The sequence below is a fragment of the Homalodisca vitripennis genome, unplaced genomic scaffold (genome assembly GCF_021130785.1).
Source record: "Homalodisca vitripennis isolate AUS2020 unplaced genomic scaffold, UT_GWSS_2.1 ScUCBcl_289;HRSCAF=1958, whole genome shotgun sequence".
Classification (NCBI taxonomy): Eukaryota; Metazoa; Arthropoda; class Insecta; order Hemiptera; family Cicadellidae; genus Homalodisca; species Homalodisca vitripennis.
This window is the reverse complement of record NW_025776418.1, coordinates 130,133-153,740: the sequence shown is the minus strand read 5'-3', so window position 1 is coordinate 153,740 and position 23,608 is coordinate 130,133. Positions and strand designations below refer to the sequence as shown.

General features: G+C 43.2%; 1 protein-coding gene across 1 annotated transcript; it reads right to left on the bottom strand.

Moving 5' to 3' along the window:
- Positions 1-17,315: 17,315 nt before the first annotated feature.
- LOC124370551 lies at positions 17,316-22,703 on the bottom strand. The gene is made up of 4 exons (XM_046828839.1): positions 22,076-22,703; positions 21,597-21,918; positions 20,130-21,399; positions 17,316-20,039 (listed from the first exon to the last, which is right to left on the bottom strand). Exons 1-4 carry the CDS (start codon positions 22,701-22,703, stop codon positions 17,316-17,318), a joined length of 4,944 nt encoding a protein of 1,647 aa, XP_046684795.1.
- Between the last annotated feature and the right edge of the window lie 905 nt (positions 22,704-23,608).

The following is a 23,608-nucleotide window of genomic DNA, read 5'->3' as shown; positions in this document are numbered from 1 at the left end:
TAGGTTAAGAGTATGTGCATAGCACGGCCAATGACTCCACATTAAAACATTTTTTATGGCTCCAACGACATTGGAGGCATTGTCTGTTACAACAACTAAGATTTTGTCTGAGATTTTATAGAAATTCGTTATTTTCTTGATTTCTTCGGCTAAATGGCTAGAAGTATGTGAGCCCTCCATTAAAATACAGTCTAAGAGAACTGATTTCAACACAAAATCATTGGTAATGAAATGCCCTGTAACAGCTATATACGATTCATTGATCGTAGATGTCCATGCATCTGTCGTTAAACAGATGTTTTCCACATTTTTCATTAACTCAGCTACTTGAAGCTTACATTTGTCGTACGTGGTGGGTATTAGGTTTTTTGAAACCACTTTCCTTGATGGAATTTCAAAAGAAGGGTTTAAAGCTGTAACGAATTCCCGAAAACCAGAGTCCTCCACAATAGAAAACGGTTGGAAATCTTTGTAAAATAGCTTTAGAAACGCAGCTTCTACCTTTTTCTTTTGGTTGTTATTCATTTTTTTTGGTATAAAACTCGATAGAGTGGTTTGTTTAGCACTTCCCTTTGGCTTATCTAATTGATTAGAAGGCAACTCACCAGGTTGAGGTTCATTTTCAGTTGCAAAGTTACTAAATGAAGCGGCTGAATCGGTAGGTCCAGTGTTGGTTGTAACATTCACATCACGATCACTTACACTTGTTGATTTTGAACTTATAACACTCAAAGTAATTCCGACATGTTTTCTCTCAATATGCCTCTTCAAATTGTACGTTGATGTACGGTAGCACATAACCAAGCCACAATGTTCACATCTACAGTTTTTAAGGTTAGCATCAATAACTGTAAAATGAGACCAAATTGAACTTGTCTTAGATTTCTGTACTTTTGATGCCATGTTAATTAACTGCACAAAAACCAATCAATACTAGTCATACTCGTAAACCGCACAAAAATATCACTTTTCACTGTATGTCTACGTTAGAACTCCTACTGAAACTGAAACTGGTTTGTTTTGGTTTGTCAACAAGTTGTAGGCCACAGCTGATAGCTCCACAGACGCTCCGAGAGAGTAATTATATGAATATATAAGGTTAGAGCTGGAGCTGTTTCGAGAGTCACGGAGCGCTGCTCCGCTCCGCTCCAGCAGCGGAGCGCTGATTTGAAACAGCTCCAGCTCCAAAGGCACACCTCTACCCTTCAGGTCATGTAACTAACTAAATAAATACTGGCTAGGTACTGGCCCTCCTCCAGATCTAACATCTGGCAGCGCTCCCTGCACCCCAGTCCTCGCAAGTTCAGTATAAGAAGTAAAAAAACACATTTTTAATCCAACCTTGTTCCAGAAGAAATTAATGGGAGCACTACACTCCGGTTGGATGCCGGTCCAATAGCGCTGGCAGGGCGCGGGCATTCAGTTGGCTTCAGTGCTGTGGGCAGACTCGCCGCATCAGTCCCGCTGACGGCACTCACGGGGACCCTATAGAATCCCAACATAACCAGTAGATATTCAGAACAACTTTACTACAACCCGAGAAATAATAAAAACTTAATTATGTTTGCCAAAGTATAATAAAATATTTAAATTTAACAATTAAAAAAAATAACAATCTGTAACTAACAGTACCTTTTAAGTATTGAAAAACTGTTTCCTAAAAATAACTCAAGACACCAAGTATTAAAAGATACACTACTTGGTGACAATATTAAATATTACAAACAAAACAAATTTTCAAATATATAAACATTTACTTATAGGCTAGAACAGCCATACTAAATGATTAAGCGTGATAACAATTACTTGTAACTATAATTCGCTGGATTTTAATCATTATATTATAATATTATAATAATTTACATTTTGCTATTAAATATTAATAGTAAGGTAGGCCTAATAATAATTATATAATTTACAAATAATAACAATACATTATTTCCCAAATAACAATAATTAAATTCCAATCAGTTCACGCTACTATAAAGGCAATAATTAAATAATAAAATTGAAATCATGAATGTTGCCACCTAATTTTGCACGCAACACAAAACACGAGGTAACAAAAATTTGCAAAGTCTGTACCGTCTCGCTTACACTAAATAAAAACAAGGTGTGTACACGGAATAAATAATTTCCGTTCGCCGAACGGATCAGTTAGAAAGCACAAGAGCGAAAGATAAAAAACTAAACTAGCATAGTAAATAAATTAACAAATTTTAGAAGGTACGAAAGACAGGAACGAACACTTTGCGACACGAACACGTACACGAGGAACACAAGTTACAAAATAAATAAATATAAATTACTTATAACTAATCTACGATAATATATGTCTGGGTGGGAGAGAAAAACCGCCAACTAAATAAGTTAAGAGAGTGAAAAAGACAATTACCTGCCGAAAGTCGGTGAATTAGCCAGCCATGTGGAACGGGACGAGCAGAGAACAGACAGCAACGCAGTAGCTTCTCCGAACGTGTCTGACCGCTCCGAACAGTAGCCGGTGCCGGTGCCGGTGAACAGCTGGTCGGTAAACTAGTCAAGGTCAACCAGCTGACCTCAACCAAACAGTCCAACCAGGCAGAAAATCAATACTCAGACGGAGTGACTCCCCCACCGACTGACAAGAGTGGCCGAGGTGGGAAAAATAATAGACAAAAATAAATTGTCCAAACTGAGCCCCGGCTCAACCTCCCCCACTAAAAAGGGTGCAACCCCAAACAAAACCTCTCCCCCACTGAAAGAAGAACCAACAAGCTCTGGCACAGGAAACGGGAAGTCGAGAACCCTAACAGGAAACAAAGTCCTGAGCAGGAGGCAGACAAAACACGATCCTCCTGAAATTTTGAGAGGCGCCTCTCTTGGAGAAAGAAGAAAATAGAAAGAGAGTAAAACGACACCACAGGGAAAACCAGGGGTGATCAGTCCCCGGACACCCCCGCAGCCGCACCAGTATCCAGAGCATGACCAGAGGTATCACCACGGAAGGCCTTCAGATGAGAAACATGGGCCTTCCGCCACAACCTCCCTGATACGGGATCAACCAACTCAGCAGTAATTGGGGAGAGAAAACGAAGAATCCGGTGGGGACCTGTCCACCGATAGCAAGGTTTGGCTGCCCGTTTATCCACGGCCGAACTGACCGGATGGGCCTTACAAAAGACAAGATCCCCCACCTGGAAGGGGTTAGCAATACGTCCCTTATTGAATTTCCTCCTCACCCTTTCCCTAGACTGTAGGAGCTTAACCCTGACTGCTTCCCAAGTGTCACTTACATTGGGAGTACCAGGTACTGGTAGAAGACTATCCAGACTCCAGAGATTAGACAAGGGATCAGAAGGAGGACGACTAAACATGACCTGAAAAGGCGTGGAATCATGACTTTCGTGAAGAGTAGAATTGAAGGCTAACTGAAGCCAGCTCAGGTTTTCATCCCAGGTAGTTTGTTTCTCAGCGTGATAAGCGATGAGGGCGGCTCTGAGATTGCGGTTGAACCGCTCAGCATGAGAAGGCTGGAGTAGTAAGGAGATGTAGTAACGTGTTTGATTCCATGCCCAAAACAGAAGCGATGAAACTCCCTCGACACGAATTGTGTGCCGTTATCCGAGACGAAGGTGGCGGGCACTCCAAAATTCTGTAGAAGGCGGGACTTGAGTGCCTTGACGGTGAGCGACGCCGTGGCACTCCTAAGAGGAATCAACCAGCAAAACTTAGAGAAAGCATCCACAGCAACAAGCAGGGAGGTGTTCCCTGACTTGCTACGGGGAAAGGGTCCCACATAGTCAATGAACACTTTCTCAAGAGGCCGCTCCGCCACCTCGGAGGAAAGAAGTCCTAATTTGGTATTTTGTGCTGGCTTACTGACCGAGCAAAGATGACAAGCTCGTACTCTACCAGCAATGTCTCTGTCCATACTCTTCCAGATGAACTTATCTCTGATTTTAGCGATGGTCTTGTGAATACCTAAATGACCGCCCACGGGAGAAACATGAAAGTAGGAAAAGACCATCGGTATGAGGGCACTCGGCAGAACAATCTTGGGACCACCTCCGCGTCGGGCACGACAGCAGAGGACACCCTTGGACAAGAAGTAAGGAGAGTGGGCTTCTCCCTCCTGGAGCTCACCAATGATGTTTGTCAACTCGGGGTCTTGAAGTTGGTGAGAGCCAAAACTCTCAAAGGCAGCAGGGAAATCCAACATCACAGTCCCACACAACGGTGCTTGAGAATCAACAGGATCGCTGGGTAGATGATACATTCTAGAAAGAGCATCGGCGACGACGTTTTGGGTGCCGCGAATGTGCTGCACCCTGAATTTAAAGGCCGCAATTTTGACAACCCAGCGACCAATCTTCCCGAGTTGTCGAGGATGGGCCAATAGCCAGGAAAGAGCCTGATTGTCAGTTTCCAGCAGAAATTCGGAATGCTCTAGGAACCTCCGAAACTTATCCATGCCGAAAACGACCGCCAGACACTCCAGCTCATAAATAGAAGATTTCTTTTCCTGAAGGGTCAAAGTCCTAGATGCAAAAGCTATAGGTTGCCGAGCGCCGTCGAATTCTTGAGAAAGCACAGCTCCTACAGCACAGGATGAGGAGTCAGTCTGCAAGATGAAGGGCCTACTAAAGTCCGGTATTCGCAGCACAGGAGGTTGGATAATGGCCTCCCTAAGCAGTTGAAAAGCACGTTCTTGATCTTCACCCCAAACGAACTTAGCGTCTTTCCTTCTTAAGGCGTTCAGAGGGGCGGCCACCTCGGCAAAGTCAGGAATAAACCTACGGTAGAAATTAACCATGCCTATGAATCTGGCAACACCCTTGGCATCCTTCGGAGGAGGGAAATCCCGAATGCCTTGGGTCCTGGCAGGGTCTATAGATACACCCCTAGACGACACGAGGTGACCGAGAAACGATATTTCAGACTTGGCGTAAGACACCTTCTCCGGATTGACTGTAAGGCCAGCCCTACCCAACCTAACCAAAACCTCCTCAAGATGTTTAACGTGTTCCGTGAAAGACTCACTGTAGACCAGAAGGTCATCAAGATAATTAAAGACATATCTGAACTTCACATCGTGGAAGATGGAGTCAAGCAACCTAGTTAACGTTTGGGCCCCCACAGCTAGCCCCATAGGCATAGATCGGTACTGATACAAATTCCACGGAACACAGAAGGCCGTGAGAGGACGTGATTCCTTCTTCAACGGAATCTGATGATATGCTTGGTTCAAATCAAATATAGTGAAAAATTTGGCCTTACCGAACCAATCAAAAGCAGAATGGAGATCGGGGAGAGGCACTGAGTCTATTTCAATTTTGGCATTAAGTTTTCTTAGGTCAACCACCATACGATGTTTTCCATTAGGCTTTGGAACCAAGAACGCTGGACTGGCATACGATGAGTTTGAGGGCTCAATAACTCCTTGATCCAAGAGATCCTTGATGATACCACGCATAACCTCCATCTTTGGAGGAGCCAACTTGTATGGGTGGGAGCGTACTGGCTGAGTGTCAGTCAGACGAATTTCATATTCAATAAGATGGGTAGAACCGAGCTTGGGTGTGAGGACCTCCGGAAATCTTGAGCAAAGCTCACGGAGAACCCCAGCTTGCTCCTCATCCAAGTGACCGAACGGGTCCCCAGGGGCAGAACCTTCCTCACACTCCACCTCCACAACCTGCGGCGTCGATTTGCATTTATCAGAAAAGGGGACTGACACTCGCCGATTGAATTTGAAATAAGACTGGCCCGCCTGAAGATCCAGCACCAAACCAGTCTTTTGAATAAAATCCGCCCCCAAAATACAATCCATACTCAGGTCCTGGGCCACAAGGAAGCTCCACACCCATGAAAAATATTCAACCTTAAACTTGATTGAAGCCTTCTTCGAAATTGGAAGAGGGGAATTAGAAGCAGTCCAGCAAGTTAAAGAAGACTCCTCGGTGTGCTTCACCAAACCTAACCTTGAAATGGCTTCAAAAAGACGGGAAGAGATGAGGCTACAGGCTGACCCGGAATCAACTAGGGCCTTATGCACTGAGTCTCCCACTAAGATATTGATATAAGGGCACACCGAAGATGCTGTCCTAAGCCGTAGGTTTCCCTTTTCTGCTAGGCTCATAGTGTCCAAACTATTAATCAAATTTTTCGCACAGGAACTATTTTTTTGAAATTTTTTCTTAGACCTCGGGGGAACTTCAGAGAAAACCCCCCTTTGATCTAGTTTTTTTGGACCAGTGCGATATCTCCTAGGACACTCCCGACGAGTATGACCTCGTTCACCACAGGCATAGCAGATGGGTGGATGAAGCCCACCAGAGTGATGTGGCCCATCCACGGGATTCTGTACGGCCGTGACAGCCCTGGAGGGCTGGATGGAACGATGATTGTTCCTCTCCGCCCTCTGCCGGTCAGCAAACTGCACGCTGCGCGAAGCAATGCACAGACGGTGCAGTTCAGAAAAGGTGGAAGGGCGACCAGCAAAAACCAGACGGGACCTCTCTTCAGGATTGAGACCCTCAAGAATGGTGGTGACCACAGTACCTTCGGGGATATCGAGCCTTAAAACCCTATCAGTGTCCCTCACCTCGGCCACAAACTTTGCCAAACTCTCTCCGTTGCCCTGAGGCCTAAAGAATTTCTCCACACGAAGACGTTCCCTCAACGGACCAGGAACAAAGAAATCCAAAGCCTCCCTATGAAAATCATCCAGGGTACCACCTCTCTGGAGAACTCGAACCAGACAGTCACCCAAAGGTGGCCTACAAAACGGAGAGATGACATGCAGGAAGCTCGCTCCCTGAAGACCAGGCAAGTCATGCAGTCGCAGGATCTCAGAAAGAAACCGCAGCAAGGCTTCAGTATCTAGACCATCCACCGTTGGTAGTCGCTGCAGCAACGGGGTAAGTGGGTTCGGAAGCTTGTGATACTGAACAAAGGATCCCGTCACCACAGTCCCCAGTCCCCCAGATCCAGCAGGCATTTGGGTCACAGGCCCCCGGGCCCCGTCCACACCAGACACCCCCGACGCCACGCCCACATCAAAATCAGCAACAACTGACCCAGGGATCCGGCATTCACCCTTAACAGCCGCAGCAGAGTCAATCGCAGACAAAGTTTTTTCAGGAGCCTTTGCCCCCTCGTCCCTCTCGAGTACAGTCAGCAGGCCGTCAACCAAGGTGACGCGTTCCTCCAACCACTCCTTATCACTAGAACTGGTAAGCTTGGCTCTAAGTAGCGACAGCCTCATATGTAGATGGGTAAGCCGGGACAAATACCTAGCCCTCTCTCGGCCAGTGGGCGGCGACTCCAACCAGTCCTCCTGACTATTCTCAAACGTCTCCAACTTAGCCTCCAAAATAGGCCTCTGCTTCTGGAACGTCAAATCTCTAGGCCAGGTCGTGTCCAGTTCCATATTATCACGCAGTTGCTTCCGCATGGACTCGCAGTCGGAACCCGGAGTAAGCCCACGAGCCAACAACTCAAAATGGAGATCCTCCTTCAACAAGTATTCAGGCACCAGAGAGACAGGCATGATAAATAAATAAAGACACAGACCAACAAGTAACACACACTGACTCGAAGTCAACGACTAACAAAGCAATAACTAAGGCGACAAGTGAATAACGCAGTGAACAACACTCTCAGCAGGGTCCCCAGAATTCCTGCCGTCCACGAAACACGGCAGCGAAACCAAAATACCACAACACAACACTACGCCGTACCAGAACAAAACCAGAAAAAAAAACAACGATGACAATGTATAACAAAAACACACAAGTAACAATAATCAGGAAATAAATAGGTTCACACACTTCCTGTCGATCGGCGGAAAATAGCACAGCGAGACGGCACAGGCGCAGGAAGTCAACTAACAACTTCAACTCATGCCTCTCACCACCAGTGGCAAAACGAAAACCCCGGGCCCGTAGAGGGTAAAAACACGTAACCACGCTCTGCTACCATTTTGTTCCGAGTTAGTGAAAAATACAGGAGGCCTCGGAAGCGTGCCCCTCCCAAACTCGGAGCAAATCATAAAAAAAAAAACAATCACATGCCACTAGTGGGAAGAGACAAAAACGAGACAAGATTTCGAGTACAAGAAATATAATTAGTAGGTGGCAAACATTTCCATGCAAAATACAATTATGCAGCACCACGGTGCACCGCGTAACTTAAAAACTAAATAACAACAATAAAATAATTTCCAATAATAACAATAACATAATAAATAAATAATATAATATTAATAACACAATAAATAGAAATTTGGTCTATAAATAACATATATCAGGTACGGCAGTAGCAAAATTTTAACTGGTAATTTTTATGAACTGAGGGGAGGAAAAAGGTTGTAGAATTTCTAGGCCCACTATTTTTGAAAAGTAATTTTGTTTCAAGTTTGTAGCCGAAATTAAAAAAAAAAAATATATTTAAAGCCAATTTTCGAAGGAGGCGGGGGCTTAGTTGCCTCCACGAATCCGAATTAAAGATGAAATCCTCCCCTTCAGGTCATGTAACTAACTAAATAAATACTGGCTAGGTACTGGCCCTCCTCCAGATCTAACATCTGGCAGCGCTCCCTGCACCCCAGTCCTCGCAAGTTCAGTATAAGAAGTAAAAAAACACATTTTTAATCCAACCTTGTTCCAGAAGAAATTAATGGGAGCACTACACTCCGGTTGGATGCCGGTCCAATAGCGCTGGCAGGGCGCGGGCATTCAGTTGGCTTCAGTGCTGTGGGCAGACTCGCCGCATCAGTCCCGCTGACGGCACTCACGGGGACCCTATAGAATCCCAACATAACCAGTAGATATTCAGAACAACTTTACTACAACCCGAGAAATAATAAAAACTTAATTATGTTTGCCAAAGTATAATAAAATATTTAAATTTAACAATTAAAAAAAATAACAATCTGTAACTAACAGTACCTTTTAAGTATTGAAAAACTGTTTCCTAAAAATAACTCAAGACACCAAGTATTAAAAGATACACTACTTGGTGACAATATTAAATATTACAAACAAAACAAATTTTCAAATATATAAACATTTACTTATAGGCTAGAACAGCCATACTAAATGATTAAGCGTGATAACAATTACTTGTAACTATAATTCGCTGGATTTTAATCATTATATTATAATATTATAATAATTTACATTTTGCTATTAAATATTAATAGTAAGGTAGGCCTAATAATAATTATATAATTTACAAATAATAACAATACATTATTTCCCAAATAACAATAATTAAATTCCAATCAGTTCACGCTACTATAAAGGCAATAATTAAATAATAAAATTGAAATCATGAATGTTGCCACCTAATTTTGCACGCAACACAAAACACGAGGTAACAAAAATTTGCAAAGTCTGTACCGTCTCGCTTACACTAAATAAAAACAAGGTGTGTACACGGAATAAATAATTTCCGTTCGCCGAACGGATCAGTTAGAAAGCACAAGAGCGAAAGATAAAAAACTAAACTAGCATAGTAAATAAATTAACAAATTTTAGAACGTACGAAAGACAGGAACGAACACTTTGCGACACGAACACGTACACGAGGAACACAAGTTACAAAATAAATAAATATAAATTACTTATAACTAATCTACGATAATATATGTCTGGGTGGGAGAGAAAAACCGCCAACTAAATAAGTTAAGAGAGTGAAAAAGACAATTACCTGCCGAAAGTCGGTGAATTAGCCAGCCATGTGGAACGGGACGAGCAGAGAACAGACAGCAACGCAGTAGCTTCTCCGAACGTGTCTGACCGCTCCGAACAGTAGCCGGTGCCGGTGCCGGTGAACAGCTGGTCGGTAAACTAGTCAAGGTCAACCAGCTGACCTCAACCAAACAGTCCAACCAGGCAGAAAATCAATACTCAGACGGAGTGACTCCCCCACCGACTGACAAGAGTGGCCGAGGTGGGAAAAATAATAGACAAAAATAAATTGTCCAAACTGAGCCCCGGCTCAAAACATTACTGTAATGAGCTATAAAATTGTGCGTAAGTGCTAGGAATTACATGTTTATCAACCAAGTATTTCAAGTCTTTCTTTTGTTTGAGGAAAGTTCTAGTCCAGCATTATAGAGTTTTTGGAGGAGAAATTCTGAACATTTTCGTAACACTTTCTTGGACTTCTTGGTACTTCTGGTCTTCTTTGTTCTCACTGTTTCATTTACACCTCTCTTTTCTTCAATGAACCGTTGAATGGATATCTCTTCAAATTGTACTTTTTCATCAAAGGTTGTCTTATATTTGATTTTTAAAGGAGAATCCTTTTCAACTCGCACAATCTTGATGTCATTCCATTTAACAGAGATACCTAAAAATCAAGGGTCTATTTATACTCTGTTTTGTATAGTGTACACAAAAGATAAGAAGTGTTAGGTCAAGGAATGGCAGTAGGTACATAAAAGAGTTATGATGAAGTCGTAATGGTCAGATGTTCAAAGATAATAGGTAATTAGAATATTTATATTGGCAACGTAAAGCAAATAACTGAATATAACATTGATGTTTTAAGTTCTCTGAAACAAACCATTTGTTACAGGTTGTTGTAAAAAGATCACTGACTTTTTATAAGTAACAAAAGTAAAAGTTGAAAAAGGTATTTAATCAGCTATGAGACATTGAAAATATGGCTTACCTTCTTCATTGACAGTTCTATTACATCCAATATTATCCATCTTTGAAGTCTAGGAAGTCTTCATGGCTGAGTTTATGAACTTTATACGGATTGCCTTTTTTCTTTGCTGTCTTTATAAGTGAAATGTATTGTATGGATGATAAATTCGGCCTGACTTAAGACATCGTTTTACTTGTTCATAGAATGTACATTGTCACCTTCATTTTGACTGTGACCTTTGATCAAGAAGTTATGAGCAATCGACTTGATAGGCAAATTTTCAACAGTACAAGTACATGGAGAAAACGTACTTATTTTTTTTGCTGGCCACTGCAGTTATCTGTGTTTTGACTGTGACCTTTGATCAAGAAGTTATGAGCAATCGACTTGATAGGCAAATTTTCAACAGTACAAGTACATGGAGAAAACGTACTTATTTTTTTGCTGGCCACTGCAGTTATCTGAGTAGAATACGAATTCTATCTCATCCTTTATATGTTCAACCTTTTTACGCATGTAATTGTAAATGCACGTAGCTATCTCACACGATCCCCTTCCTCCTTCACCTTCGTGCCATGTAAAGCAAAACACTGAATCTTGTTTCAGTTCACATACATTAAGGTTGAAAAGGTTCAATTTTGATTTATAGTACATTAGTGATACTTCTCCTTTCGGACAGGGAAGGACAGCTTGTAGATCATAAGTTACGATAACTTTATCGTTTATAGAATCTTTGTCTGATTCCTTTCTCAATCGAGATAAGTCTTTTTTCATTATATGCCTTTCGTAAGTATATTGTAGCTTGGTCTTTTCATCAATTTCAGCGCTATTGTATGAATTGCATAGCTCACATTGATCCTTTTTCGGAACAAACACAGAAATATTGAATTATTTTGTGAATATTTCATAATACTTTTTGTTACTTCCCGACGGTTATTGCAAACTTTTACAATCAACATAATCCCTATGAAGATCGGCAATACATTTGCCACCTTCAATATATTCTCTGCTGGTATTTGCCGTCAGATAGTGGCTTTCTACTTTAAGAATCGACTCTATATGCCGCCTGATTCCTTCATTGACTGATTTGTCTTCATCAGTTTGATGTTTGTTATGCTTTCCTCTTACCGTCCTGGGTATGACGTTAAACTGCCTCTTCCCACCTACCCATTTCCTAATTCCTACCAAATCCCCTTCCAGGGTCTTTTAAGTACCCGTCCTCTGACCGTTCCAGTACATGGCTCGCTGGGAGTGCTTAAGCCGGCACTAGATGCCCTATCTGGTGTCGGTGAGAGCTGATGTGAGCTTGTCTCTGCCGAGGCGTAAGTCATGTACTGGTTCAGAAGCCAGCCACTTCGGTCCTTGGTCAGGAAGTGTTCAGTAGGCAGGGGTGTCGGAGCCCCTGTTGCCACGTGCGAGTCCAAGTTGTGCGTGTATTCCCGACTTGGTAATCGATGGAAACCGGGCCTCGGGGAACTGAGGTAGGGTAGTCCCCCAAGCTACGGTTTGTGGGACACCCGAGGGCATGCCCGCTCCCGGTGAATCGGCCCGCACTACTAAACACGATGCGCTGGTGAACTTATCTATGGATATTGAAACCACCCCACCCTTAGGGCAAGAATTCGGAGGAAGAGACAACGATCCAGAGAAAAAGCGACAGTTGTCAGATTCTGAAAATGAATCGTATATAAAACAAAGGAAAGTGGAAGAAAAAGTAAGAGCTGAAAATATGAGCATTCCAACTCCACTATACCTAATCGTGAGTCATAAGGGTAAGCAAACTGAGAAATGGAACTATCTTGGTGGAGGCTGCAAACTACATCCAAGCCAGGAAGTTCCTTCAGATGACAAGCTTTTTTTTGATCAGGTGGAAGTCGTCGTTCAACCGCACTCCTCACTGAACACATCCAAGAGAATCGTCTTCTGCCGTGACCTGATGGAGTGTAGTGAGGAGGAAATCAAGGACGAGCTGCAGTGTGAAATGGTGACCGATGTGGTCAGGATGCTTCGGACGGAGAATGGGAAAAAGGTTCCTACTCCCGGTTTAATTCTGACCTTTGCTTTTCCCCAACCCCCTAAAACTATTAAGGCTGGATACTTATCCTTGACGGTACGGCCTTACTTCAAAAATCCGCAGCGGTGTTTCCGTTGTCAGAGATTTGGGCACTCTAGTAAGACGTGTTCGGGACCCGAGACATGTTCCCGTTGCGGCGATGAAGGCCACCAAGAAGACGGATGCAAGAACGACGTCAGATGCGTGAACTGCAAGGGTAAACACGCGGCGACCTCTAAGGAATGCAGAGTTTACCTAGAGGAAAAGGAAGTTTTGAAGATAGTTACCCTAGACAAACTTTCCTTTAACGAAGCCCGTAAAGAGTATAGGAGAAGAATCGCTCCAACCCCTAAAAAGGGAGTCTCGTACTCCGAAGCTGCTTCAGCCCCAGACCAATCCGCACAGTGCCCGTCATGTACTGCTTTAGAGGGTATGGTACTCAATTTAACAGAGCAGGTTGCCGCTTTGGTTAAACAGCTTGCAGCCGGTACCGGACAACATCCGTTGGCATCCACCAGTAAGCCTTCCCAAGCAGTCCACACGCCCCATATTAAGTCCAACACACAGACTCAAGCTCGCCCAACGGCTAATTCTACTTTCAGAGATAAGGTGCATCAAAATACGAAACCAACCTTATCTTTGGAAGAGAGGAAAAAACTCGCCGACAAACTAAAAAAGAACATAGAAACAAAATCAGAAAATAGATCCAAATTCCTAGTAAAAAAGACTAACTCATCCTCGTCCAGATCCTCACAATTATCACTTGATGATGATTTGGTTGAGGACCCTTTGGAGATGCAGACAGAGTTCCAAACTGTTCACGGTAACTTCCGTCCTGTATCTAAACAAAGAAAAAAAATTACGATGAACTAGCACAAAATAAAATATATAATACAATATAAAATGCTGTTACAATGGAATATTAATGGTTTTAGAAGCCACTTTGAAGACTTCAAATTACTTATAAAGACAAGAAAACCTAAAGTTATTTGCCTACAAGAGACAAAATTGTCTCCTCATACCCGATTATCTATTGTTGTTAGTATTTATAAATTTTATTATTTAATTTTATGTATCATTATCATAACAGCTGCCAAATTAGTTCCTTGACAGCTTTCTTGGTGGAAGTAAAACTTGTTAAGTTTTACAGTTTATTTAATTAATGTTATGTACCTTGTCCTTATTTATGTTCTATTTATCTTTTTAGTCCTTATATAGGTTAAGACATCTATACAGTCTTTCCCTTGTTATATTTACTGTTATCTAGTTTTAAGTATAAATTATTTACTCACCTACTTGTCGTAATTCCTATTTTTGTTACATACAATGTAATCTTTATGTACCTAATTGACACTACCAAATACGAGTAGTTGTCAATTCTTTCTTGAGGGCAATGATAACCTCAGCGTTTTTTGCCCCTTATATATATATAAATAAAAAAAATAAAAAAATGCTTTCCTCTTAGATCGTCAGCAACAAAACCCCCAGTTGCCAAGTCTTTTTTGGAAATAACTGTTCTGATTGGCCGGTCGTTAATATCTAATGTGCTTTTGAAGAATTCTTTGCAAACACGAATTCGCTTCTCATTAACTTCAAAATAAAAGGCATGGTTTGGCTTTCTGTTGCTTCCTTCTTTTTTGTATTGATAAGTTGGATTTATGGACACCATGTGTGAGGCTACGAAGTCTCTTTGACGAGTTAAATCTCCAAGTGCCCAGTAACTTTGAAATATCTGTAGCCGTTCATTTTCATTTATTTTAGTTTTATTGCTGATCCTACAGTTATCTTTGCAAGGTGGTTTCAGCTTTTTCTTTGTGAATTATTTTTTCGTCTCAGATGACGAAGTATAAGCCTCTCCAATGTTTCGTAGTTTTTTTATTTGTTTTTGACCAATTATCTTTATTCAATGACCTTTTCCCCCTTTTTTCTTTTGAACGGAGTCAACAGCATTCCCTAAAAGTATGTTGTATTCAACATTTTCATCACCTCCGTCAGGTGGTTTTTATTACATTCTTTTCTTTTTTATTTTGCACTTTTACAGTAGAAGTTTCAATTCTTCGTGCAGCTACTTTAGTCATCATTAACTTTCCTCTTCTTTTGTGTTTTAAAATCATCTTCTAGGTCGGATGCATACATAGGATCCTTATCTGAGTCATAATCATCTGAGTCACTAGAAGAATCATCATTGTTAAAATCTGTACCTCAGAGCCAGACGAACGTAAGTCACACTCAGCCAACTTCTCTGGAGAGAGCAAAAACTAAAAAAAGTTACCTTAATGCTTAGTTACAAAGCTGTCATTTCAATTTAGCCTCAAACTATTGTTTGTATTATTAACAAATAAGTATCCTTTATTAATTTTGTTTTTTTTTTTACAAAATATTATCCCATTTTGTAAGAAATGGACTTAAGTTATTGTAGCTCCACACAAAACCCGACTGTAGGACTTACTCCTGGACTTGCGTTATTTTGGCTCTACACAAAAACCTTGTGTAGCACTTGCTTATTATTTTGGAGAAGGTGTTTAGAAATAAACTTCATGTGTTACGATTAAAATACATGTAATTATTAAAAAGCATACATGAAAAAATAGCTTCAGTCAATGTTTTTCAATTAATTTTAAGGCCGGTCCACACGCTCCGTTTTGCACAACGTTTTGTCTGCGACGGAATGAAAACGTTGCAATTTGCAGAGCGTCCACACGGCACAGACATATCCGTATATTTTGCTCAGTTTTGTGTGAGATCGCCATGGAGGAGGTACTACTCTGGTCGATTTTCGCGATGTGTATTGTTAAAAAAAAGATTGGAACATCTCAGAAGTACCCGGCGTTCAAAGTGGTCGCGGAAGTGGCTTCTAAAAAGGCAGCACTTTTTCCATATCGAATTATTGTGTGAATTACGTGATGAACCTAATGATTGGCGGAACTACTTGCGAATGGACATTGACACATATACTTATTTATTGGAATTGGTGACACCGCATATCAACAAAGAAAATACTTTTGTATGAGAACAGCAATATCAGCACATGAAAGGCTAACAGCAACTTTAAAATTTTTGGCAACTGGTAGAAGTTACAAAAACCTGGAATTCACAGCAATTATATCGAAACAAGCGTTACGTGAAATCATTCCCGAAACATATGAAGCTATCTACAAGGTGCTGAAGAATGAATACTTGAAGGTAAGTAAAAATTTATTTAATTGTTTATTTTATTATTAAGGATTGCTAATTACAATCATATAACAATCATAATGCTATTGTATATAAAAGACTCGCTTTCGCTCGCCGGGGGGCTCCGCCCCCCAGGCCCCCTTAGGGGTGTTACTTTAAGTTCGGGTTCGAGATCAATTTAGGTATTAGCTAATTTTCTATTAGTACAGTTTTGAAATCAGGCAATTTTTTGAGAGTGGGTAATTTTATCAGACTCAATTGTATTTGGGGTAGATAGTAGTTGTTCAATATTCAGGTAGGGAGAAAAAGATAGGATTTCAGTGAAAAAAAGGTGAAGAGGCTGATTTATGAGCTTGATATCAAGGATATTATAAACTATTGCATTTGATCATTTGAAGGTAATAGAGATGGTGGTTTTAAATGAAGAAAATGCTTTTGATATAATAAATGGGTGGTTGGAATTTCAGTACAAAAATATGTATGAATTTTGAAATGAGTAAAAGTAAGTTGGCTGTTTGTCGGTTAACCTACGCTCAGGCATTGAGGTTAGCGTATTCAGTCTCGCCACAGGGATGCACAAAACGCAGAGACCATGTATATGTACACATTTATAACAACAAGTAGCTTATTAAATCAGCTTTGGTTTTAAGTGCAATAGTTAGTTATGTTTATGGCATAACTTATGGTTGAATGCAATGGTAGAACAGGTTGTTAAATTGTTAAAGTATTGATTAAATATGTCAGATGGTTGATGGCATGAAAACACGATGACTTAGACAATGTTAATGAATGGTGAATTGACTTTGAGGTAAAAGAATTGGGTTTATTTTTTAGGATGAAAAGAATATTGCTGTTTAATTAATTTGTCATTATTCGTTTTAAGCAAAAGAGATGGTTGATTTTGTGTGTGTTGAATATGAATAGTGGTTTAAAAATATAGAATAAAATGTGTTTGGAATTTTGAAAAGAACAGAAAATCAGTTGTTTGCCCGTCGGTTTACCAACGCTCAGATATTGAGGTTGGCGTATCCAGTCTCGCCACGGGGAGGCCGGCAAACTTAGAGACCATATCTATTTACATATTTACACAAAACGGGGAGTTTTATTCTGGCAGATCCCCTTGCCTACTGCTAATAAAGTCATCAGGGAGTTTTGGTAAAGCAGTTCCCTTTGCCTACTGCTAATGAAATCATCAGGGAGTTTTGGTAAAGCAGTTCCCTTTGCCTACTGCTAATGAAATCATCAGGGAGTTTTGGTAAAGCAGTTCCCTTTGCCTACTGCTAATGAAATCATCAGGGAGTTTTGGTGAAGCAGTCCCCTTTGCCTACTGCTAATGAAATCATCAGGGAGTTTTGGTAAAGCAGTTCCCTTTGCCTACTGCTAGGTCAAATCACGACGGGGAGTTTTTTTTAAGTGGCAGATCCCCTAGCCTACTGCCGAAGACTTAATCAGTGTTTAGAAGGAGCTCGTCATATACAATATTCTTTGCATAGGCGACTCCTTCTACTATTCTGTCGTCTGGTACAAGAACGACGATGTCGTCTGGACGTCTCACTCTGCTCAACAGGACGTAGAGCTGGCCATGAGTGAAGCAGTCCGTTCTCAGGTCGACTCCGACGTACTCAATTGTCTGGCCTTGGCTCTTGTGACCAGTCATGCAGTACGCCAACATGAGGTTTAACTGACGGCGACAAACCCGGAGCGGCGATCCTTCGGCAAACGCGAACCTGAACGTAATCCGGGGAATTCCGATAGGTTGCGTGTTGCCGATAAGTCTGACGGTGATCAGTCGGCTGCTGATCGCCGTCACAATGACTTTGGTGCCGTTCACGAGTCCATCACCGATATTTAAGTTTCTCATGATTAAGCATACGGAGCCGACCTTGAGACGCAGGACGTGATCTGGCACTCCTTTGCCAGTGGCCTGGTTGAGGAGATTTACGTCCACATCCAGCCCGTCGTCGTCTTCTCTGTCCACGGTGTCCGCGCTTCTCAACTCATGAATGCGCCCGTCCATGAGGTCTAGGATGCGACCGTTGATCTCCTTGACGTTCACATTCAGAGTTGAGAGTATTGCCCGTCTCGCACAAAGATCAGGATCTCGCAGAACACCAGGAGGAAACACATCCGTTATTAAGTCCGCGAGAGAAGTGAGGCATCTCACCCCAGTGAGGGGAATGAGAAACTCTCTCTCGCGGCCTTCTCCATAAAGTAAAGGATTTATTGTTCCATTGCCTACTCCAAGGAGGAAGTTGGAGTAGTCAATGGAACCACTAGTTCTCTGGGGTGTCGTCAGGGAAAATAGTGTGAACAGTCGCCACAGATGTGACGCCCGAAGTGACACGCACGCGACATCAGCTGGTGTGCGAGCCTTCTCAACGACGGGCGCAATCTGACGGAAGTCCCCGGAGCAGATGAAGATCTTATTCCCGAATGGCACACTACTATTCATGAGATCCCGGAGGGATCTGTCGATCATCTCGAAGATGTAGCGGTGTGCCATCGGGGCCTCATCAAACACAATGAGCTGTGCTGCTCTGATGAGTTCTGCTCGCTGGGACCCGTTGGTGATGTTCCACACACCTGTGCCGTGACCTAGGTCTAGAGGGAGTCGGAACATGCTATGTGCTGTTGTTCCTCCAGCCATGTTCCTTGCAGCAATCCCTGAGCTAGCCACGGCGAGTGCAACCTGTCGACAACCACGGACATACGCAAGGATGACACGAATCAGAGAGGTCTTCCCATAACCCCCGGGACCGTCCAGAAATATGATTCTAGAAGTGCGTCGGTCACGGGGGTTGAGAAGCAGAGAGCGAACGTACTCAAACACACGGCGCTGGTCTGGGGAGAGTTTGGGCACCCAGTCCTCAACGATGGTTCGCTGGAGGTTCTCGCCGTAGTTGAGTAGCTCTCTACCTAACTCAGTCGTGTCATCCTCGACGTAGGGGAGTCCATGATCTTTCAAGCACGATCCCTGCTGGCGGAGGCTCCGATCGATGTCTATCAAGGTAAGTTTCACCGCCAGTTCAGGGTCGAGAGGGTTCCTTTCTAAGTGATCCTCGCTAAGGTGGTTCTTGAAAGACTCCCACAGAAGAGCAGCGGGAGCTCCCATGTTGCAGAGGATCACGAAGAAGGAACGGAGCCTAGGTCCAGTCATAAACGTAGATGCCTCGCGCAGCGCGTGATTGTATTCTTCTTCGTCTTCCACCAGGCCGAGATTGCGGGCTACGTCCTGAAACGTCCGGCAACCAGGACCGCCACGAGCCAGAAGATCAACGTAACCACGGCAAGGTGTAGACATAAGTAGAATACGAAGGTAGTATTGTTCTCCTCGGTTGGGAGAGACCCACATCAACCTACATACCTTCTCACCACGCTGGCGAGTCGTTACAAAGTGATGGCCATCGGGGTGTTCGTACAATTCCGCAGTACGTGGGCGCTTAGTGTGCACCATGAACTTCTCGTAAAATGTCTGGTACGTGACATTGTCAAAAGTTTCATAGTGCGGGCGATTGAAGTAGACCATAAGCTTGGAGCTTGCTTGAGTGACTGCATCAGAGAGCTGTCTCGGCCGAAAGACAACACTTTGTTTGCCCTCTAAATGCACGGGAAGACACTCAACGGTGGGCTCGAGCTTTGACACAGGAAAGTCGAGAAGACGCCAGCATGCGTCGCTGGCACCCACCATTCTCTTCGTCACGTAATGCTCGACCTCATCCTCTTGTTTCCCCAGGGGAGTGACGGTTACGTTCTGGAGAGAACCGCCTTTCATGAGGTACTTAAAGAGGTACTTGATTACGCGACGAGTAGAAGCAAGCTCCAAGTTTATGTGCGCCTCGTATTTGAGCAGTAATGCGGAATTGTACGGAACGACCCAGCCATCATGCACTTTGATCTGTCTCCTCCGTGATGTGATAAAGCCTTCGTTTGTGTAGTCTCGTTTGTATTGGACGAACCCCCTCTCGTCCACGTGGGTGGTTTGGCAGGCAGGCTTGGGGTAGAACTTGTTGCAGTGCCCCTTTGCAGAGTCCCAGCACAGGAAGTCGGTGCGGTGGTCAGTACCACATGGACCATGAATCATGTGTTTCAGCACCAACTTCCTGAGTCTTCCAGCGGCTTCCTCCTCCGAAGGGATGTCTGCGCGTATTACGGAGTCAATGTCACGTGCCTGTACCGGTCCATCGCCGTCAATTTTAAACACAATGTGGGCATGAGGAAGGCCCCTCATTTGCATTTCAATGACATAGACGATGTAAACCGGACGGCTAAACATTGCTCCGCTGCGCAGATCTCGGAGGAGTTCGCCAAGTTTAATCTGGAAGATTCTGCAGGCTGTTGAGGGGTCACTGCGCCCGCTGTTGTGAGGGCAGGCCTTCTTGTTTTCCTCCCAAGTAGCACTGAAGGTGAACGTCAGGAAAAACGTAGGTGAACCCAGACGAGACACAAGGCCCATTGCGTTCTCGTAATGTACCTTCATGTATCTGGGTCCACCGGTAAACGAACTTGGGAGGTAAACTTTTCCAGCCTGCACCCCACCCTCACCCAAGACTGTTTCATCGCGGGTGATGTCGCCTAAAACCTGCCCACCAGCTTGCCTACCCCGTTGAGCTTCAAGGAGCTCGTCCAGTGGTCCTATCCTCAAGGAATTTTGAGCAGCAGAACGCGTTTGGGAGAAACGAATAAATCTTAGACGCTCCTCCTCGTACCTCGCGAACATCTCGACCTGCCATGCTTGAGACAGCCTGCCGAAATGCGAGAAACGGGGATCGGAGAGGAGGAGACATCTAGAGTAATTGTATTGTGAAAGTTTCCCCCTGTGGTTGTCTAAGCGCCCAATATGCCACCCTAAATTACCTTGAGGATAGAGCAACGGATATTGGAAAGGCTCCATTAAGGGGCTAAAGAGGTCAACGGAAGACGGACGCCTATCACTCTTCTTCCAGATGGTCAATTTTCTTGGATCAGTTATGGTGTCTTCATTGCTCAATACAGCGTGCACTTCAATGCCTGTTTGCCTATCTCCAAGAACAGGGCCATGGGTAGATCTGCTGGTCACTTCAAATTCCAAATGAGCGTTGACTGAAGGCTCATCACTCAATCTACGGAAATCATTGATGAAAGGATTACAGGAAAGAAGATATGTATTAATTTCATCAATGACTTCTGAGTTCAATGATCTACCCATGGCAATGTTTTTGCGCTCCTCGCCATCATCTATGTACAGGCGGCACCGGTTCACAAACTGGACATCACCTCCCTTGGTCCTAAACTTTTGACCTGGAGCGTCCAGACTGTGAACCTGGTGGTACATCTTACCTTCGATCTTAAAGAAGGCGAGGCCTGAAGGATGACGGTACCCCCCAGTCACCTCGAGAGCGCAGAAGGCAAACAAGTCATTGTAGGCACGGGCTCGTTCGATGAACAGACGGTTAGAATAGAAACTGGCGTCCAGAGGAGGTAAATTATGGACTTTATAAGATCCCTCACCGCAACACCATTTCTTCCTATCCTTCTCTTCATCGAACAGCCTTGCATGACAATGAGGACACTTTGAAATGTTTTCGTCCCATAAACTTATTTTTTTTAGTTTGTAAGAATTAATATAGACTAAATTATCTATTTTCCAATACGCCATTGGGCCATGTTCAACTACACGTCGTGCTAGTATGTTGGAAATGTGCCTTAATTCTGTCAATTTAGGATTTTTTATTCGAAATATTTGTACTTTTTGTAAATTTGTGTCAGGATGTTTTTCTGTATAACGCTGAACAGCACCCCTGTGAACTTCAGGATGCTGCTCAGTGTAGCGCTGAACAGCATCTCGATGGACCTGAGGATGTTGCTCAGTGTAACGCTGAACAGCATCTCGATGGACCTGAGGATGTTGCTCAGTGTAACGCTGAACAGCATCTCGGTGGACCTGAGGGTGCTGCTCAGTGTAACGCTGGACAGCATCTCGGTGGACCTGAGGGTGCTGCTCAGTGTAACTTTGAACAGCATCTCGGTTGACTTGAGGGTGCTGCTCAGTGTAACGATGAACAGCATCCCTGTTGACTTGAGGATGCTGTTCAGTATATCTTTTCACTGCGTCCCTGTTGACTTGAGGATTGTTTGAGGAGTACTTTTTCTTTGAATTTTTTATCTGCTCCTCCTTAGTGGTTGAAAGAGTTTTAGGGCGGCCACGTTTCACTTTTTTAGGTCTACCCGGCCCCTTTTTAACTGGAGCACAGACGGACATGGTACTTATTTCTAATGGCGGTAAAGATTCGACAATGCTTAAACAAGTAGAATTAGGATCTTTGATTATTGGCTCAGGAGGAGAGGACACTGATAGCGTAGGGAACATATCCAGTCTACCCGTGCGCAGCATTTCAGCCAAATGGGGGCGCATTGATGGTATATCATAGCGCAGTTTGGCTGGGTCCCGGCCAAGGGCAAGTGAAGTAGCATTAGCAATGGCGAATACGCCGCAGTCAAAACCGTTTTCTTGCCTTTGGACGGGAATAAATGCTGGGACGATGGATAGGTCCGGGAACAGAAGGGAGAGCAGCTTAGTTTGGTCTGCAGTGAGGTGGGCACTGTTCAGACTGTCGTACACATACAAATTACTGCCATCGTGGAAGACCACAATCCAATGACCGATAGAACTGGCGTCGATCTTCCCCGAGAACAGAATTTGTATGTAAGGTGTAGCGACAGCCGAAACACCTTCCATTGCATCAATGGCCAAACAGCTTACAGGATGATACTCAGTGTTTTCATCCAGTATGCTTCCGAACCTATCCGTATGGTCAGTACTAAGATAGTCCCCACTCTCAACCTCTCTTACCATTCCCTCGAGGAATGCATTCATTTTAAACGTCAAATAAAAAGGAATAAAAAAATTAAACAATAATTAAAAAGGAATATAAGCTTCAATTAAGAACACAAAAAACACAACGAGAACACAAGGAACAGTCAGAAAAAAGGGCAAAATGTTGCCTAATAGTACAGCGAAGAAGCAGAAATAGTCACTTGGACGTCAACAACAGTGCCCGCCTCTATCTACAATTTAGCTGATTTCAATAAATATTAAAAAGTTAAAAAGGAAGTTATAAGCTTTAACTAAGTAAAAAAATAATAAAAAGATATAAGATAAAAAACAACGAGAACACAAAAGAAAAGTAAGAAAATTGGTCACATTGGGTGGAGTGAATAAAACCTAGAATCTACTGGTTAGCACCTAGCCCCTAGTCCTAGCTCTTCCTCAAATCGGAGTGAATAAACAAATGCTAGGTCTAGGTAGAAACATCTACCCTAGTTTAAGAAGTAACCGGAAAAACTTGAGCAACTGCTAGGCATAGCACTTGCTAAGCCTAGCAACAACTAGGTTTCATGTTGTGACTTGTTCCCCCCTCCTCTCTCCTCCGCCGCAGCGCCGCGCCGCGCCGCTCCGTTTTCGATGCAGTCTTGTCTCTTGTCACTACTCACTAGTCAGTTCGCTTGTAGTTCGCTTTGTGTTCAGGATAATTATTTCGACTGTTCGACTGTTTGATTGGAAATTAGTTACCATCACAGCAGTCATGTCATCCAGCGACGAAGATGTTGGTGACGATAAATATTTAGACAGGGCTTTGTTTGTCAAACTGGTGACTCAACACCCAGTAATAATTGAAAAATGCAAAACTCCATCTGCTGTTAAGGCCAAAAAAGATGCCTGGAAAATTGTCAGTGAGGATTACTCATCAGCTACAGGGA